Source organism: Xenopus tropicalis, chromosome 1 (genome assembly GCF_000004195.4).
Source record: "Xenopus tropicalis strain Nigerian chromosome 1, UCB_Xtro_10.0, whole genome shotgun sequence".
In the NCBI taxonomy this organism is placed as follows: Eukaryota; Metazoa; Chordata; class Amphibia; order Anura; family Pipidae; genus Xenopus; species Xenopus tropicalis.
In genome coordinates, this window is record NC_030677.2 from 50,584,961 (window position 1) to 50,605,893 (window position 20,933).

Below are 20,933 nucleotides of genomic sequence, written 5' to 3' on the forward strand. Positions count from 1 at the left end.
TGAATAGATATTTACTGGTTAGCTAAAAGAAGCCACAGCACCTCTTGCTGTTCTGATCCAGGACTGTACCAGTCAGCCCATTCATGACCGCCTTTAGTATTGTTTGGAGGTAAATTGTGGGACATAAACTATCAATAATTCAATTTATTTTTTTGTTGGTTATGCTGTTAGTGACCAAATGTGGTTTATAGAGAAAACAGTATATCTATGATAATAAGATAAAGTATTTTGGCCATTTTGGCAGTGGTTAAGTTAGGAAAAGAAGTCTAAGAAGCAAGAGTCTCGGGGACAGACACCTGCCACTGCTATGTGCAACTTAAACGTGATACAGAAAAAGACAAGAGATCTTCTTCTTGCCTATTACTGTAGCAATAAATTAAGGACACTATGGGGCTGATTTACTAATCCACGAATCCGAATTCCAAATGGGAAAAAATCGGATTGGAAACGAACATTTTGCGACTTTTTCGTATTTTTGGCGACTTTTTCGTAGCCGTTATGACTTGCGCGAATTGTCGAAACTTTTTCGAAGCCGTTACGACTTGCGCGAATTGCCGCGACTTTTTCGTAGCCGTTACGACTTCCGCGAATTGTTGCAACTTTTTCATATTGAGCGCTAGTAAACGGTGGGCAAACCTTTCCGATTTTTTCGCGACGGCTACGAAAAAGTCGCGCCAATTCGCGCTAAGTCGTAACGGCTACGAAAAAGTCACGACGGCAATGAAAAAAACACAAAATACCGATCATTACAAAAAAAACGCATTCAGACGCTTTTCAGACGTTTGTGGATTAGTACATCAGCCCCTATGACTTTTTTGTTTAAAAAATGCCCTCCCCTTAAAACAGTCCTACACTCACTTACATCTGATTCAGTAAGAATTCTACTGCTTCACTATACTTTTTGTTTGCAGTTTTACCTACAACTTGCTTGCTTTCAAGTTAAAACTCACAAATGATTGCCTTTTTTTATTGGCCAGAACTGGAATCACCTGATTGTAGGTGGGAATAATGGGATCTATAATATGGAGCTAGCCACTGCTATCTCCACTACTGGGCTTTAGTAATTGTTAGTTGCTTACAACTATGGCAAAAAAGGCACGGTCATATATTTAAAGGGAAAGTTCTTTTTTTATTTTAAAGGTTGTTACTGCAACTGGATCTCTTGCCTTGGGAATCAACATGCCGTGTAAATCTGTTGTGTTTGTTCAAGATTCACTTTACCTGGATGCATTAAATTACAGACAGGTATGGTTTCCTATTAGTCTAATGAGGATAAAGCTCAGTGTGAACAAATTTCACAAAATAAGTATTTATTATATAAATATTGTAAAAGAGCAACAGAAAAAAGATTGCATGTTTTTGGTACCACAAAAGTAAAGAATTAAACAATTAGGTAGGTTTGTTGCACACACAAAAGTATCCTCCCAAAATGCTTCTTTATTAATAAGCATTATACATCAATCTATAGACATCCGTTTGAGTCACCAAACCACAATATCGTATCACTGGCTAAAGTGACGTATGAGTAAAATATCACTTTAAAAGGTCTCAGCTTACAAAACTTACTTTCATTTATATATGTAATATGTGCAAGTACAACTGATTAAGAAATACCTCAGTTTCCTGAGTGTGCCAGTACCAACTATGTATAGTTTTATGGAGGTTTGTGAGTTGTATAGTTAAAAAAACCACTACATTACAACACCAACCACTGAACATGAAATAAACATACTTTTAACTGTAGGGTCAAAAATGCCCCTAATTGTAAGATGACCGTTTGAGAACCATTTGACAGATTCAAAATAGGTATATTTGGGGGTCATATATAAAGTGCAGGCAGGGTGAAAAATACAATAAAAAACAATGGGCTCAATGTGCCATGTTTTTGGATTAAACAAGTGCAGAGACCTGCTATCCCTAGATGAATACAGTTCAGCATGTGTTCAGCATAACTTTATTCATGAGGAGGGGGCCATGGGAGACACATAGGAGTTACCCCCCTCACCCCCTACCCATCCCCAACTCGCTAGTCATTCAGCGTGCTGGTGTAGACAGGTCACAATATGGCCCTGTGCTTACCACAGAGTGTCACCTAAATAGTATTAATTAATTTTCACGACTGGCACTTAAGCTACAGCAAAAACAACACTGAATTGTAAAAGCCCCTAAAAGTTATCTAACCACAGAAATTGTAAGTAATTTAAGTACACATTATGCCAAATTCAGAATTGGTATATATGTCTATGTAATCCAGACTGGCACCTGTAGCTCAATACTCCATTAAACATTAAAATGTATTTGCACATACAGGAGATCAATGTTTAAGCATATTGTGGCTCTTTAACAAGCTAAAAATCAAGTATCATGCACATTCTTTTAACAACAAAACTAAAACACCATCTTGTGTACACTTTTAGAAATACATTTCTACACAGTTACAATTCAGTTTGCTGCAATTAATTTACTTTTATCTCTGCCCATTCTTGGGGCACTACTCAGAGGGTGATTTATAACTATAACATTTTGGACATTGGTAAGACATATTATAATACTAATAAAAGCTGTTTGGTATACAATCTATAATTTCACAGTGTACAGAAGAGGTATTGTGTCTATTTGTTGTTATTATTATTTGGGGGATTTGTAATATTGCTGGGACTGCAATAAAATATTTTACTGCAAAGATCATACAAAATAAACATTTCAGGAAAAATTAAAGCATTGAGAGCTGTGTCTTTGCTTTCTGTTCTGGAGCGCAAACTCGCACTGGACAACAGGAACATAGCCTGTCACGACAATATGGAGGGCACAGAAATAGGGGTAGGAATGACTAGAATGCAGAGAGGGCAGAGAAGAGAAACAGTTTAGCAAAGAGAGCACAGATATAAGTGCAGACAGAGCCAGGAGACAGAGTGGACATGGTGAACAAGATAGGGAGAGGGTAATAGGATAAACCAAGTGTAAGAGATGCAATGGACAGGATCATTGTTTGGTGTATTTTCTACCAATGTTAAAGGTGGTACACAATTAGCATGAGGGGAAATGTCTGGTTTTGCAGCAAGTAAGGCTGTGTTCTTTTGCTAGCTTAGGAAAAGACGGAGGAATGGCTTCCTGGAGTGGATGTAGGAAAGTAGCATGGGCCTTCCATTCCGTACTTCATTTAGTGTTTGCAGCTGCCCAGCTGTAGGGAGCAGCAGGGAGGTCAGTCAGAGCAAAAGGTAGGAAGGCTGCCTGCCTGTGTTAGGAACTCCCAGAGGGGCTAGCGGTGCTGCCTTCCACTGCAGGGAGCAGAGGGAGCTGTGACCAAGTGTATGAGAGCTGAGAGAATGTACCTATGTGTATAGGCAGATGGCATGTCACACAAGCCATGTTGTATGTAGTAATTTCTGTTTTTGTGTCCAGATGTCAGGACGTGCAGGAAGGCGAGGACAGGATGTACTGGGAAATGTATACTTTTTCACCATTCCTATGCCTAAAGTGAAACGGCTTATGAAATCAGATGTCCCTAACTTAAAAGGACAGTTCCCTTTAGGCATCTCTTTTGTCCTACGACTGATGTTATTGGCTGCCAAAGCTGATCACAAAGAAGATGCCAGTGCTAAGGTATTATTATTATTATATTCTTTTCTTTCTATAGTGAAGAAAGGCACTGATTACAGAGATTTTCATAATTCACATCAGTCCCTACCCTGGTGGAGTTTACAAGCTGAAGTCCCTACTACAGACACGCAGACTATAGTCAGTTTCATCACGAGTCAATAAAGCGTGTTGAAGTTAACCAGAATTCCTGGAGTATGCCCAAGCAAGCACAGATAGACTTGCAAATAGTATCCAGGATGGAAGGGCCTCTTTAATTAATGGGCATAAGAGGCATTAGTGTTAAAAGGAGAGAAACTGCCAAGTCTTGGCTTGGGGTTTTCCGGATAAGGGGTCTTTCTGTAATTCGGACCTCCTACCTTAAGTTTGCTAAAAAAAATGATTTAAACAGTAATTAAACCAACTAGGATTGTTTTGGCTCCAATAAGGATTAATTATATCTTAGTTGGGATCAAGTACAAGGTACTGTTTTATTACTACAGAAACCATTTTTAAAAATGTGAATTATTTGATTAAAATTCTATGGGAGATGGCCATTCCATAATTGGTTTCCGGGTAAGGGGTCCGACACATGTAGTTACATATTTTGCATGGTTAATTTAAGTTTAAAAATAGACCAAAGTCCATCAAAGTTCAACCTCTCCAAATGACCCCAAGCATATATACACATACCTATACAACTTCAATACACTACAATATATATAATAGATACCAATACTAACTGTAGATATTGAGATCACTTGTATATTATACTTGTCTAAAAAGTCATTCAAGCCAGTTTTAAAGGATTTTTTAAACTCAAAAATATAAATTGATGTAAACTTACTAAGGGTGCTTCTCTGAGTTCCTCTGCAATTTACATTCATCTTCTATTTTTGGTGGTTTATGAGATATTTGCAGTTTTAAACTTCTAGTACCAGGCTGTTGGTTCAACTAGGGTTAACTTAACCCAGAAAGTGCATAGACATTGCATAGACAGTTAGGGTCACTTATACTCTGGGCCTCCAAAAAACTGCTGAGCTGAAGTCTGCCTAGTGCCTAGCTGTGTTATACTGGCTTAAATTGCAGCCATCTAAGAAACTCTTGAAAACAGAAGATACAAGTAAATATCAAAAGTGCTCAGAGGACTACTCTGAATTGATTTTTGAGTTTAGATCCCCATTAAAGAGTACCTAGTTATACAGCACTCAGTTATACAGCAGTCCAGATGGTTCTATTTATGCAGTCTGTTTAGGTGCAGCTCATCAAACCCCACTCACCTCAAACGGAGGTCAATCCAACAGCAATGTACTGCAGCTTCTGACCAACTTGCTGCCCTTTAGCCCACCAAACCTTTCTGTTTAGACCCTGGGGAAGCAAAACTTCGGACAAAATTAAACCACAACACACAAGCCTCGAGTTAAAATAGCAAATATGTACTTATCATTTTTGTTGTTTTTTGTTGCTTTATTCAGCCACTAGCCTGTTATTTTTTAGTGTTCCATAAATATTGATAAATATGATGTATTTATATTAGGCTTTGTCAGTACTGAAGCACTCCCTGATGGCGTTCAAAAAACCTTCTGAGACCAAAATGTTGAAGCTCTACTTTCTGTTCTGCATACACTTCTTAATCCATGAGGTATGTATTCTGCAAATACTCTCACTATATAAAGTTGCTGTGTATAAGGTTGCTCTATGAACATACATGGCTAAATACACTCATGTGTAATAAAAAAGGATTTATAAAATTGCCCAATGTTTATAAATAAGCCCCAGATACTGATCAGAAAGGGAGAAGGGGTCACTGTTAAAATCAAAAAGAGTCACATTAATAGTAAAAGCTAGATCCACAAAGTTGCCATGCTTATGATTTGATGTGTCTGCTCACTGCTGGAGTTCAGAGGAGATTAGAGAGAGAAAACAAGAGAGCCAAGGTTGTAAAGTATCTACAGTACTGTGGTTTAAACCACCAAGGATGATTGTAGGGGACTTTGGGACTACTATAGCTTGCCTAGATTCCTTTTGAAGGGTCTGTTACTGAAGACTGAACACTTCCAAGCTGACTAAATCACTACATATAATTCTACATATCTTTATAAAGAGTTATCATTTGTTTTAAGAACCACTGGTGCCCAATTGATTTAATCAATCTAAGGGTTGAATTTTAGCAAGACCCTTCCTCCACTAACTCTGCAAGGGCCCATCCCCAGAGAACAAGAGTCACGTTTATTGATTTATGGTGAGCAAAAAGTTTCCTGGAGCATACAGCAACTCCAGTTAACTATAGGCTTACACATTCATTACACATATTTAGTTTTTTTGTCCTTTACTGTGCAAAAAGCAGTTTTGAGTGGAGGATAAGGAATAAACTCCCAAATCAGGGAAAAGATGATCTGCAGGTGACATTGAATACACCGTGTCTAGACTCATCATCATACACTACTAACTGAGGAACTAACTAATAAAGGACTAAATGTAAAGTCTTTTTCACTTGGAGGTTCCAAAATGGAAAAAAAAACTCTGTATCTAACCGGCCTTTAGCTTACCTTTCTACAGGAGTCCCAGGCATCCTTTGCATTAATTCCCATTTGCGCATGAAGAAAACTCAAAACAACAAAGATCCTTAACATCTATAATTACATTGTCTTTGCACAAGCTTAATTGTTTTGCCCTAAAAGTATGTCCCCAGTGCTTTTACATTTCCCATGTTCCTCTATGAGGGGGCTGCCATATTTGTGCAGCAGGAGTCTGTTAGCATTAGAAGCTATAACTGACAGGCTGAGAAGGGACAGTCAGGTTGGCAAAACAGGTCAGCTTTAGGAACTTCAAGTAGCAATTACTTACTAAAGCAGCCCTAGCAGCGAAAAACAATCAATGTGACCTATAGGGAATTAATGTACATTCCACTTTAAGGTAAGAATATGTGAGCGTAGTGCGAGAGTTTTATTCCATGGGCCGAAGCAATTTTTTCATAACAGGAGCACTGGCCCAACAAAAAACACAAGGGGGTGCCTAATATTTTGGCACCCCCTTCCCAGTAAAATAGACTTTACATGCCCTTTAAATGAATAAGAGAAAACCTTTGGCTTACAGTAGAGGTTTGTGAATGGTCTCAAACTAACATAGCTAAATTATCTGTGACTGAATAGGGTTGTGAGTGTGGATGTTTGACTCTAGGAAAATGATGAAAACATTTTTTTACTATCCTTCATCCATAAAATCCATAATATCCATATCTTATAAAATGTGTTGTGTGTTATGTGTGCTAGCAAGTACAATAAACTTTAACTTCAAACTTTTTGGATTTTAGGGCTATTTGGATCAACATTGCAACCCTTTGGACTTTACCGGGCTGGTTACACATTTACATTACCATGAACCATCAAATTTTGTGTTTGTCAGTTTTCTGGAAAATGGTTTATTTCACCGGCTGTGCCAGAGAAACACTAAAGGTATATTCAAAGAGAACTATAAAAAAACACATTTTTCAGTTTCATGCCATTTTTCATAATCCTCTGTATGCTGGGCAGCTGTTTAAAAGTCCTCTGGCATTTATATTTAATGCTTTGTTTTATGTTTATTACCTAATGGCATTTAGTAAATTAGATGCTGTAAAATTCAAGCTTTGAGGCTTTCAAAGGCTTTCAGGGGCAGATTCATTAAAGTACAAGTTTGAATCCTGAAATGGGAAAAATTCGGATTGGATACGATAATTTCTAATGATCACAAATATCACGAATATGCTTACGAAAAAATTGTACTAGTCACGATAATATCGTATTGGCGCTCCGATAAAAATTTTTGTATCCGAACGGCCATAAACGGCGGGAAAACCTTTCTGACTTTGATCCTTCTGTACATGATTTTGGAAGCCTCCCATAGGAATCAATGGCACTATGCAGCTCCAACCTGGCCCAAGGAAACCCTCCCATAGGGCTCAATGGCACTCTGCAGCTCCAACCTGGCCCAAGGAAAGCCTCCCATAGGGCTCAATGGCACTCTGCAGCTCCAACCTGGCCCAAGGAAAGTCTCCCATAGGGCTCAATGGCACTCTGCAGCTCCAACCCGGCCCAAGGAAAGCCTCCCATAGGGCTCAATGGCACTCTGCAGCTCCAACCTGGCCCAAGGAAAGTCTCCCATAGGGCTCAATGGCACTCTGCAGCTCCAACCTGGCCCAAGGAAAGTCTCCCATAGGGCTCAATGGCACTCTGCAGCTCCAACCCGGCCCAAGGAAAGTCTCCCATAGGGCTCAATGGCACTCTGCAGCTCCAACCTGGCCCAAGGAAAGTCTCCCATAGCACTCAATGGCACTCTGCAGCTCCAACCTGGCCCAAGGAAAGTCTCCCATAGGGCTCAATGGCACTCTGCAGCTCCAACCTGGCCCAAGGAAAGTCTCCCATAGGACTCAATGGCACTCTGCAGCTCCAACCTGGCCCAAAGAAAGTCACGCTAACGAAGCTTGAATGAATCCGAAACTTTCGTTCTCGGCGCAACAATACGATTTTGTCGCACAAATTTTATTGCAGAGTACAAACAATTCGCGCAACTATACAAAAAAGTTGCAGAAATTACACACAGTATGATCAAATACGAATTTTTTGTAATTCGTACCTGTCGTACTTTAATAAATAGGCCCCTAAGTGTTAATTGCTATTTGTTGCAGTTTGGCAGTTTGGAGTAGAAACACATATTTGGAGTAGAAAAAATATATGGCTTTCCAGATTTTACCCCATAGTATCTGTCAGAGACAAACATAAAGTTAGCATTTGGTTGCATCAGAAAAAACCTTTAAGTTATGGGAATAAAGAGAAAACATGAAGGTGTCCATTTACTAGAATTCGTATTTGCTTTTTCCCCCACAGATTTTTGATGAAAAAAAAGCATTTATTCTCCATTTATTAAGGATCAAAACCACTTATACAAGGTCAAGTAGAAGTCAGTGAGAGTTGTACTAGGCAAATTGTAATAATCATTATTTAACTTGCGCTTTTTGAGGTTTTTTGGGTCCACAAAGATGTGTGGAAGATCACAAAACAATTGTTTTTTTCCGCATTTAAATTCATTCATGCTTTTTTACATTCGGATCTTTTAATAAATGACTGGACATTTGTTGTTTTAGTGAAAATTAGTTTTTTTTCGTGGTTCCAAAAACCTCTAAAACCACGAAAATTAGAAAGTTGATAAATAGGCCTCCCCATGTATCTATAAATATACACTTCCATATACAACAATGTACATTTCTATACATAAAGTCTGAAGATTATTGTTACTGCTCATATTTTTTATTCAGGTTCAAATAGGTTTCCACAATCTGTGATGGAAACCCTGGTGCTGGTATTGGCTAACTTGTTTGGAAGAAGCTACCTTTTACCATCCATGCTAGAATTAAAGGGAACATTTAAACAGTCAAAGGTAAGAAGCAGTACAAAGCTTTTCATACATAAATTACAGACTTAATATTTTAGACCTTAGGTGTTTGGCACATTGAGGGCTTTAATAGCAGATCATCAAAACAATCATCAAAGAACTGCTGCTGTCAATTGCTTTCCCTTGCTGTAAATGGGAATTGCAGATTAACCCCCCCTGGGGTAATACATGGTTAATTATCTCTGAACTTAAATTCATTATTAATATATGAAATTTCATATTAATGCCTTCTCTGTCAGTACATACAACTTCTTACCTTTGAATAATTCTAAGAAAAAAATAAAACTGTGACTTAAGCAGAACAATGGAATACGTGATCCATGCAGGTTTGTTACCATCAAGTAAGTTATTGTTGTATTATTACAGAGAAGACTGAAATAACTTGTAAAAATTAGAACTAGTTGCTTAAAATGGGAGATGGAGGATGGCCTTTCGGTTATTCTGCATAATGGGTTTCCAGAAAACAGATCTCCATATCTGTGCATATATATTGTTCAGTACATGTTCAGTACAGTACATTTATGGTATAATGTATGTAAGCAGATAAAGTAAAGAATGTATTTTATAATATAAATAGTTAATGCTATGTGCAGGGCCAGCCAGCAGGTGGCACCAAATCCACCTGAGAGCCTATATAAGGCAGTACATTTGCTGTGCACTTCCTCTTTGGCCTAAGAAGTACAACAGACAGACAGACGCCACTGAGTTATACCAGGTGGGCCACCCAACCCTTGCTACTGTAGATATAGAGGTAGAAGGTGAAACTAGCTTGTAATAGGGACAAGAGCTAGACAAGGCTAGCTATTAAGGACAGCCTGGGTCCCCATGAGGAGTAAGTATTTTAGAGTAGAGCCCCAGTGGTGATTGTACACCAGATAGGGATTGTGAGTGTGTAGGATTACAGTAGCACCTTGAAGGAAAGCTGTAGAGAGACAGCTGTGGACGCTGTAAAGCTTGGACACTGTGAAGAGACAGGGGCCCTGAAGGCTTTATGGGAGATACTCTATGTAATGTGTGTGAGATTGAATCTCATGAAACTTGAGAAAAGTTTCCTGGTTGGTTTACTCCAGTCTATCCTGCAATAAAGTCAGTTCTGGTTCAGATCAAGCTGTGTGATTATGACTACTGTTCTCAGCAAAGGTCTTTGTTGGTCCCAGGCAGAAAAGGTAACAACCCTGGGTACCAACTTTGCATTCATGCACATATGCTTAAAAACACATTTCTGAAATTGCAATCTATTATGTTTGGTTGCTGCAGGTCTTTCTGGAAGGTCTACCAGATGATTTTGCTGCAGCTCTTGAAGACTACAATTCCAAAATATCAGCAGTCTTTGGGCAGTATCTTCTTGCTGTTTCTCATCTGGCAAATTATGAACAAGAATACAAGCTTCCTCTATCACAAATCAGTAAGGAAACTTACAAATACATTGTATGCATACAGTATATAGAGTATTGGATCAGGATTGACTTTGCAGGGGTTGCAGGAAAGCAAGCAGCCCCTTGTGAACAGCAAAAAAAAAAAAATCACAAGTATCCTGCATGATTAATAATTAGACCTTTTAGGCATGGTCTAATATTAATAATTGTCAGTGTTCACATTGATATAAGTATCATGTTTGTTTTTATAAGCTTTCATCAAAAATCAAATTGCAGCTCGTTTTTTTTTTTTGTTTTAATCTCAAGTTGATTTTTTTAAAAATAAAATAAATTGTCCAGTTGCTTTTCTGTAGCTCAGACATTATTTAACACCTGTACATAATTGTTTTGGTTCAAGACATCTGGAGATCTAATAGCTAAACCTAAATAAAATGTATTATATAAAGTGCTAGCCCTTGGGGTCAGTCAAAATGTGGCATCGCTATTCTAGTGTCAGTTTAGGAAATCAACCACATATAATGTCTACAGATGTTTTAAAGGACAGAACTTAAATATGTTGTTATTTAAGAGACACATTTATTTTTACAGTTATAGTAACCTAAACTGATTTGTCTTTGTCATGCCCTGTGTGTATGCAGACTTCTCAGGGGAGGAATGTGAGGATTCTGAACTTGTAAACCACTTGATGAACTGCACCAAAAGGAGAAGTGCCATAACCCCCTTTGCCTGCCTGTCTGGAAATACAGATCATGACTTAACTTTTGCAGCACATTTGGACAGTGTAAGTCACTGGGACTAATACCAACATGCTCCAAAAATGTGAACAAGATGAATGATCGATTGGGGTACATAATAACTTTCTGCCCAAAAAGTAATGATACTGTTTAGTGTTGTGCTTACAGGGTAGTAGAGTGGGACTATTATAACTGTTGTTGGATGGCTGGTGGGTGTAAGACAACCATGATATTTGCACCAAACATGGTAAATTGAGACGCTTGATTTGACTTCTGGATCAAGTGTGGGCATTACATTTCTTTACATTGGATTTCATTATGCCCAGGATACTATCTGCATGAAGTTTGAATATTCTTCTTGCTATTGCATGGTTTCCTCAGTGTGCCCCAGATCTTACCATAATTCAAAAACATACTGCTAGGTTTATTAGCATCCCTAATGTGTTTTTGTATAAGCCTATGGTAGGAAAACTGGATTGCATGTTCCACTGGGCTTTGAACTGATCTAAATAATAAAACGTAACGTTATTATAAACATAATAACATCCCTCATTGTCTGAAATGCAGCTAGGCCCAAAAATCAGTAAGATGCCAGTCAGTTTTAGTGGGCTGGTGGGAGGCTGTTTGGGCCTCTGTATGCTTCAAATTCCAGGGCCTGTTTTGAATCCCAGTCCAGGCCTGAGTGCAGCTAAAGATAGAAGTACATAGGGAATAAGTAATTTATATCTTAATGTGTAATTTATATCTTATTTGTCAAACTAAAAATCTCATCCTGTTGTACCAGTTTTAAAGCCATTGAGAACAATTTACAAGTGAAATAAACTGAAATTGAAGAAATGTTATTGGAATGAAATTGTTGTTTAAACAATGCCAAATCCACAACAGCCTTACTACATTATGGTGGATCTGGATTCCCTGACATTAAACTAATACTTTGAACACAATTTGAACAATTAGGACAATTTGAACTGGTGTAAGTTCTTTTGGCAGTAACAACATTCTGATGGGATGTCAAATTCAGAAAGATGGAGTTAAATTGCCAAAATTTCTTTACTTAACAAAAAACCTTTTGGAGTAGGGCAGCAAAAATAAATACAAAAAAATATAGACAATTGGAAATTCATCATTTTAATGATGTTCTGGAGTAAACTAATATTTTTACTTCACTCTAAAGCTAACCTTTTGGAATTCTGCTGTTTGTCAGATTTTTTAAAATCAGTAAAAGATTAACAACTTTATGGGAATTGATCCTATTGGTCTAATGGAAATATAATGCACAGCCACAGTATAATGATAGTGATGCAGCAGCTGATGTTCAATTTACAATTGCATCTTATTGCAACTTCTGATACCCAGAATCACAGCAGTCAGTCCCACTACATTTACTGTAGTTTATGATTCACTCTCAATTCACTGTTTCAGTTACAGTTAAAGCACCAAAAACTCACATGGTGGCAATTTTGTCTATTTTTTTTTTTTAAATTCAAATAAACTGATTTCCACAAAGAGAATCTGAACTGAAATGTGCGGGAACACCAACTTCTTTGTATTGTCGCACAAAAGCCAGTGTAAATAATTAGAAAAGAAAGATCTTCTAGGGAAGGGATGTGACATCTGCCATTGATTCCTACATGATCTCGACAAGTTTTTAGAGTATTTTCAGATTTGGTCATAGTTTTGTCACATAGAAAGTTGCGGCTTTTTTGGCAACTTTAAGCGCTAAAAATCAGAAATCACGGTGACTGAAAGCTGAATGTTTTATCAGCTAACTCAGATTGTGTACTGTGTTCCTTGGATTGTGCATTGCGCCTCTCCTAGACTGAGGGAAGGATAAAGGGCCTATAATATCAACCTGAAAAACTGTGTAAATTATTTGGTAATTTTGCATGTAGTAACATCCTGTGATTAATATAAATAATTATTGTCAATTTCATTACAGATTTTGTTGCAAACTAGTCATGTGAGTGAAAAACACATTCCTCGCCTGCATTTGGAGAACACAGATGCTTGTGGTAGAAAACTGTTACTAAATGCCTATGCACTGGATTTCTTCAAGCACAGCTCCATAGATGCACTGGAAACTGATAATGGGTATGTACTGTACATTTCTTTATTCATTTTTCAGAATGTTTCAGTGCGGCTGGACGTCTAGATGTAACATTCCATCAGTATCATACTGGTGGGCAAAATCTTAGGCACCCCCAGTGTAATAGATTGCTAAGCCTTTTCTTGGGCCAGTACTCCTGTTAGGAGAAAACTACACAGGCCCGTGAAACAGCTACCTAAGCACTGTGCTGACATCTCTGCACCTTTGATCTGCTATCCTGTGGCCCTTGGCATTCTGCACATGCAAACTACAGCAGGGTTAGCATTAGCAGGGTTTTTTTTCTTGATGAGAGACCTGAATAGGAATTGGGGGTGGGGCTTCACTCTGCACAAGGAAGGAGAGGAATCGAGCAGCTTGTAACTGAGGAACCAGGTCAGAAAGAACAGAGGGACAATGGTAGGTCATTCTGGAGGCTGTTTAGAATAATTTTACTGATAGAAAAAAAAGGTTTACTTATTCTCTAAAAGACAAGGAAAGGCTTATTTACTAAAGGGAAACAAAAATGTTAGGTGCGCCTACCTTGGGCTTCTGACCTAACTGCATATGCATGAGTGTAATTCAGTGCTAGGGATGCCTCGGAAAGGTAGGTAAGATGGTGGCTGGTGCATTTTTTTTCACTGCAAGTCCCTATCATATTGGCATCCCACTGTGTATCTGCCTTTTCTTAAAATTAATCTGATTGTGATGTAGAAACAATTTGCAATTTGATTCCTTTTTCCTGTGCCTTCCTGCTTTCAGATTTTAGACCAGCTGCAAATTCTTTTTGCCTTTTACAAATTACACCACACCACAGGTTCAGACTCAAATTTATAGTCACCTTGCAGTTCTGTTTTTTTATGAGGTAGATAAAAGGGTAGTTCACCTTTAAGTTAAGTTTTAATACTCTATAGAATGGCCAGTTCTAAGCAATTGTATTCTTCCTCTTTGTACCAATTAAAAATGCTGTTAGACTGATGGGGACACTGACCCCTACAACAAAAAATGTGCTCTGTGAGGCTGTAGCCTTATTGTTGTTTTCAATGTTTATCTTTTTATTCAGGCATTCCTCTGTAGTTCCAGTCTGTCTTTCAAACTACTGCTTAGGTGCTAGGTTAATTGGCACCCTAGCAACCAGATACAGGGTTCATTTTCTGCTTAAAACATTAAATAATCCAGAACTCACAAACAATAAAAAATGATTTCATACTGTCTCAAAATATCACTGTGGCTATATATTCCTAATAAAAAGCAAATTACCAGGTCACTTCTGTTCCCTATTCCCTAGCTGTAACCTTTGTTAAGCTTTAAGATAAGGATCAACTCATTAAACAGAGGGCTTCTCAGTGAAATTGTAGATTATTTTAAAGGGGACATTCATTTATACACCTCATTGTTAAACTGGTTGGTCCCAGTGGCTCCATACAGAACTCTAGAAGCTTAAAATGGTAGTCCACCTTTACTTTAAAGGAAAATGCAAGTCAAAATGTAAAAAGCATACTGCCCAATAGTCCTCCTATTGTTTAGTAAAAACGCCACACTTTTGGCTCACCTAATCAAATATTTACTCAGTCACACTTACTTCACATTTTCTAGAACAGGCAGCCATCTCTAAAAAGGTATTCTCCCTTCCTTTCCCTCCTTGCTTCATACTGCACATGTGTTTCATTCCCCCCCCCCCTCCCCTCTGGCAGATCCGCTTCTGATTGGCTGGTGGGCATGTGTAGCTCAGAACAGGAGACAGGATCAAGTTACACACATGCTCAGAGAATAGGAAGGCTGCCACTGGCACCTACAGGAAGGGGAGAGAGATTTCAGTGATGTCACTGTAGTCTTCACACTGCTGTAGGCTGCCAGCGCTATATCTCAGAGAAGCAAGCAGGGATCTGGGAATTTAGATATGCAGTAAGTACTTATAAAGAATGCCTTTAGACTTACTTTTAATTTATATTAACCTTTCCTTGTCCTTTAACTTTTAGTATGATGTGGCTATTGATATTCTGAGACAATTTGCGATTGGTCTTCATTTTTTATTTATTACGATTTTTCAGCTATTTCGCTTTTTGTTCGGCATCTCTCCACTTTGGTATTTCAGCAGCTATCTGGTTGCTAGGGTATTATTTTACCCTACTGTAAGAAACAACAGAAAAGGTTTATTGGAAAGCTGGTTAGAATTACATTTTCTCCCATTATGCAAATGGGTGGAGATTCACTTTATATTAAAAACAATTGCAAAAGGTATGTTTATAACAAGTCATACTCATTGCCCTAATGTTAGGAAGGGGGGTTTACTGCCCCTTTAATTAGCGGCCCTATTTTTCTACATACTCCTGGAAGCCCTGTTGAACCCCTATGTATTGTTTCATTCTGAATCATTTCTATTTCAGGTTTCACAAAGGAGATGCTTTTTACAAGTTACGAGATTTTTCTTTATGCATTGCAACTATAAGGTAAAATGTTTATAAAAGCCCTTGTCATTTTACAGATCTGTAAACACCAGTATAGCCTCATTAGGATGAATAACCCCAAATTATCAAAACGTTTCAATTACTTCATTGGTGGTCTGTATTTAAAGGGGACCTGTCAACCCAAACATAAAAAAAACTCCTTTTAAAATGAAACAATTCTCAGCTGTCAATCATATATTGTTTTCTATACAGGACAGGCAGTTACTTTCACTTTCCATTTTTCACTACCTAGATGTCACAGCACTCCTCTCATTCCCCCCCCCTCCCTCTTCACCATCTATAATTGTGTATCCAGCATGGGCAGCAGGTCCCCCATTCTGCCAAATAAACAAGACTTTGGGATGATGCAAATCTTTACTTAATAACAGTGCCCACACAATGGCCCTTGTCTGCTTTCTGTGATTGTGAAATGCAAGACTAAAGGAAACAAGATTAAAACAATTTATAAAGTGTAAGTAACATTTATATTTCCCAACTAGTACAATAGAATTTTTATAATAGACTTTAGTAGACTTTAGAATTTTTACTTAGGGTGACAGGTCCCCTTTAAATGCATGTTTTTTTTTAAAGCTTTTACCTTGAACTACAGCTACAAACATCCGCCACCAGTCTTTCAAAGCATTATATTTCTGCTAAAGCTGCCTTTTCCTAAAGCTAAAATATATGGCTGCATAAAACATGAAAAGTCCAAAAAAATGACATTGTAATTATAATTTAAGGTTGTTAAGCCAGGGTTTTCTCATTTTTATTACATTTACACTAGCAGCTAAAACTGGCGTGTTGCACCTGTCACTAAGGAGGTAGACAAATTGACAGAGACATTAAATATGTACTGTACATGGTTAGTTTACATTCGTATATATTCAGATTTGTGAACAATTACTTAGCTTCAGGCTCCCACATTTTTATGGTGAAGACACACGGAGCTACTAGTATAGTAGCGGCTACTTGTCACGGCTACTAAAATCGACAATGCTGATTATTTACTGATAGATGTCTATATGTGTGTTTTAGCAGAGCCAATTCTCAGTATTGTCTATGGCAGGGGATTTTCTGGGGTTTAGTAGCCGTGCCAAGAAGCTGCTACTAAGTAGCTCAGCCACATTTTATTTGACCCACAAAATCTTGTCATGTAACAGCACAAATTTTCCCACTTAGTTGCACGTAAAACCCCATTTATTAAAGGTTTGTGTCAAATTTTGCTTCTTGCACTTTCATATAACTGTGCTTACAGAAGCTGCCGTCTCTCTACCCGCTGTTCTGTATCAAGCACTGCTGTGCCTATTGACACAGGGGGACCCTGAAGCTACAGCCTCCTCCAGACCAAATGGTAGCCCCAGGCTCCCTCAGTGGCCTGCACCAATAGGCAAAGCACACTTTCACCATAAGAATCAGACGCACATGTCACACATGCTGAAGAACAACTGCGTCCAATTTGTGACAGTGTGTGAGTGCTGTTAATTTTTATGCATCAGTTGCAATTTTGTCAGATGAAATACACCCTTGCAACCACAACAATGCTGAAATTTTGTGGGAAAAAACACCATATTGTGTAAGATAACATCACAGTTGTACTCACAATTGCACTTTGTGAGATAAAATGAGTCTTTCAGACTCCATCAGATGTTTTCCTGTTGGGTGCAGACACAGCATTCAGCGTCCCAGTTGCATTATTTTTTGACCTGTGCATCTACATGCAACTTGCAGAATAAGATATGTTGATCTGACTCCATTTCCCATCTAGTTTAACCCTTGAGGGGGAATCACAAAAGTGAAGAAAGCATCTTTTGGAGTAAATAAACTCACCATATTCTCAAATTCAGTTTTTGGCGAAGACATTGTGACACTTTTTTTTTACTCTTAGTCTTTGGATTCAGTATGAATAATAATGATCCTCTGAAATCTTGCAAAATATGCCTGGATTCATCAAAAAGATTTATTGCATTCCTACATTATAGCAGTAACATACTGTCTTAATCCTTCTTGACAGAGTTTCTTTAAAGGAAATGTGTGAAGATGAGGATGACCCCGTTGTGTTAGCTTTCGAGCAGCTGAATACCCTGTACAGAGAGAAACTGGAGACTGCTTATCCCAGGCGCAGAATCTTTTATGCCTGAAGCCATCCATTCATCCACTCATTGTGTTTCTAATGTACCGAGCCTTCTCTGCTGGCCAAACTAAACATGGCAATACGTGGTTAGTTTGGAGAAAAGATTCATAAGAATGTGTATTTCCAAACGTAATGTTTTCTAGGGCCTTTTTTTTTGGCCAATCTTAAGTATGCTATTAGTTCAGTCCTACTGGGGGAAGATGTAAGGGGAAGTAAAGCCTAACTAAAGTAGTAGGCTAGAAATGGTCTACATTAGGTTCTGGGCTTCTGTTAGCAGCCCAAGGCAACCACAGCCATTAAGCATTGAAGATCCGTGCCTCCAAAGATGCCCGGTAACTCCCCAGCTTAGGGACCGACGAACAATATACTTTATGTACAGAATATAAATGTCAAAATATCAGACTTTTTAGTAATTAATACAGATAATTACTACATGGCAGCTTAGAAACGAGTGCAATAAGCATTAGAATTCAACCATCAGGCCTGTAGCATTAGCTTATATGACAGGCCGGCCTCATTTTCTATTTGATAATTTGTGACAACCCCTAAGCTTAGCTTCTCAGTAGCAGCTCAGAGCCCACTGAACATGTGAGTGTCACTGACACTTTTCAAGATGGGGAGCTCTTGTGACAACTGTAAAGACCTAGATCGTTGCTGCTATGGAGATGCTGAAACTTTAGGCTGGTTTAATAGGATTAGTATATACAATATGTATTTTTAGGGTTTAGTTCTCCTTTAATTCAGCAGGAACATCTTAATTTATCTACACATATTAGGTACTGGCATGCTAAGGCGACATAAGGCTTTCAAAATCAGTTGTGCTTGTGTGCACATAAAAGACCTTTTGTGTTTCTATATAATATGCTTGAATGTCGTGAAACTTTCTGCATAAATCTGGCCTATAACCCGGTCTGTTTTTCACGCATTCTTAAAATAGACAATGAGAAGCCAATGCAAGCACAGTATGCATCTTTGCTAATATCAGTTTTAGTCACAAAATGACTTTCATGTACGGTTAATTTAAAAGGAAATTGCAATCCGGAACTCTGCTATGAAATACCCAGAGATTAAAAACCACAAATTTTTTGGCACATCATAGTAAAATGATGATGAGTGTGTGGATCCAAATCACTGCAGCATACTGAACCCTTATGAGGTTTACTACAGGGCAAAAGGAAACACCTTCTGCTCATAATGAAAAAATGTTCTGTATTATATCTTTTTAATGTTTTTTAATGTCTATTTCAAACTATATCAAGATAAAAATCCAAATTTTGCCTTCAACCTATTACACATTTTATACCTCAGATCAGTGTTTTTTTGAGTTTGAGAAAGCTATGGTCAGTGATGAATACCAATATTAACAAAATGAATGAAGTTGGATAATTTGACAGATTTTGTTTTATGCCAATAAATGTTTGTTTGTTGTAATGAAAGCATCCAGTTTTATCAATGCGGAAAAATACCGTTAAGCTGGCTTTTTGCAATTTCAAGATATGCCAAGAAATAAAAGGATGACAAAATTGATTTGTATTCAAGCATTCCGTATGATTATGAAAAGTCTAATCAACAGTCAGGCCGTCTCTCATAGACTCCAATTTTTCAAAATTAAAAAGAAAAAAAAAAAATGTCCTTTTCCGCTGTAATAATAAAACAGTACCTTGTACTTGATCCCAACTAAGATATAATTACCCCTTATTGAAGGCAAAATAATCCCGTTGGGTTTACTAACGCTCTGATTTTTTTTTTTTCTGATTCAGATTTTTTGACCCTAAAAAAATGAATTTTTTCAGGATTTACTATGCGTAAAATAGCTAAAGATCCTAATCCAACCATTTGCCAGCTAAAACTTGCAGAGATCATGTACAAATCAAGGGCAGATGTCCCTTCCATGGGGGATCCTTTCCTTTCTGATTTATTGTGTAATATGGCAAGCAGCAGTGTTTCTGGGGCTGCCGTCCCCCTCACCCCCTCCGTGTTTACCTCGAGTGTCAAATTGGGAAATTCGGCTCCAGAGGTGGATTTTTTTTTTTTTTTTATTACTTCATTAAGGGGCCCATGGGCCCCATATTTTTTCAGTACATTTTTTAGCATTAAGGTAATTTTTTAGTTGGCTGCTATACACTAAGGGGCACATTTATTAAGCTGTGTAAAATGAATTAGCTAAAAAAACCGGTGTAAAAAAGCTATGCAAAATAAACGAAGAAGATCGCGGTCTGAACGCCAGATTTTATGCCGTTATTTTACATAAGTTTCAGGGGAAGAATAAACACGTAAAAAAATTAAGCCGATTTTACGCTGTTTTTTACACAGCAATGCCTGGCAATGTGTGGCGAATTTTCTCATCATTTTTTACACAGCATAATAAATATGCCCCAAAATTTAACATTGCACTGCTTGCAGATGTTGACTGGGACCCTTCCAGGTGGAGGCTAGGACACATCTTCTTGCCAAGCAAATTTGGGTAGAAAGTTTTTTGTATCATTTGAGTGTGTCTGGGAGGTGTCTGCATAGTAGGGCTTTCCATGGGTCAGGCTCAATGCAGTGGCTGCAAGAGAAGGTCTAATGTGTGGGTCCAAACCTGTTGTACCACTAGGCATACCCACCAGTTGTGCCAATTGTTTCCTGCTAGATCTCTCAATATATATATATATATATATATATATATATATATATTTATTTATTTCACTGGTAACCCATAGTTTCCCCAACTCATAATTCATGGATGATTTCTAATGAAATGATATCCATTAATCTTATAAGGGTCAAATATAGAGATACTGTATTAGTTGCTGTAACACTATCTGCCCATGCAATTTGTAAGGATATTTATTATAATACTCCACCTTCAGTTCCTTACCACCACCAGTGTTGTGCAGCAAAATAAATAGCATTCCGTCATAAGGGTGAAGTAGATGTTGTGAATTAAAACTTAACAAATAATGTACAGGTATATCTTCATAAGTGTTCTATTTGATAGTTAAGCAAACTCATAAACAGTATGCTTCAATAAATAGTTTAAGGGCAATGACTGGGCCTCTCTCAAACAACCCAAAAAATTAGTAATGTTGAGTCGAACCAAATTGTAACCCTGAAAGTCATAGGACTACAGCTACTGAATGTGACAATTCCCTGTTCATGTGTAATGCAATTTTT

General features: G+C 37.9%; 1 protein-coding gene across 5 annotated transcripts in view; it reads left to right on the forward strand.

Annotated features, from left to right (window-relative positions):
- The window catches only part of ddx60 (DEXD/H-box helicase 60), a 160,585-nt gene extending 141,372 nt beyond the window's left edge, over nucleotides 1-19,213 (forward strand). For all 5 annotated transcript variants that reach the window (XM_031895459.1, XM_031895458.1, XM_031895460.1 and 2 more), the window contains 10 exons: nucleotides 1,141-1,245; nucleotides 3,403-3,603; nucleotides 5,114-5,218; nucleotides 6,890-7,031; nucleotides 8,870-8,991; nucleotides 10,264-10,411; nucleotides 11,021-11,163; nucleotides 13,056-13,207; nucleotides 15,587-15,649; nucleotides 17,658-19,213. In XM_031895459.1, coding sequence (XP_031751319.1) covers nucleotides 1,141-1,245; nucleotides 3,403-3,603; nucleotides 5,114-5,218; nucleotides 6,890-7,031; nucleotides 8,870-8,991; nucleotides 10,264-10,411; nucleotides 11,021-11,163; nucleotides 13,056-13,207; nucleotides 15,587-15,649; nucleotides 17,658-17,784 — 1,308 coding nt within the window. In that variant the 3' untranslated portion in view covers nucleotides 17,785-19,213. The remainder of the gene's footprint in view (nucleotides 1-1,140; nucleotides 1,246-3,402; nucleotides 3,604-5,113; nucleotides 5,219-6,889; nucleotides 7,032-8,869; nucleotides 8,992-10,263; nucleotides 10,412-11,020; nucleotides 11,164-13,055; nucleotides 13,208-15,586; nucleotides 15,650-17,657) is intronic.
- The last annotated feature ends 1,720 nt before the right edge of the window (nucleotides 19,214-20,933 follow it).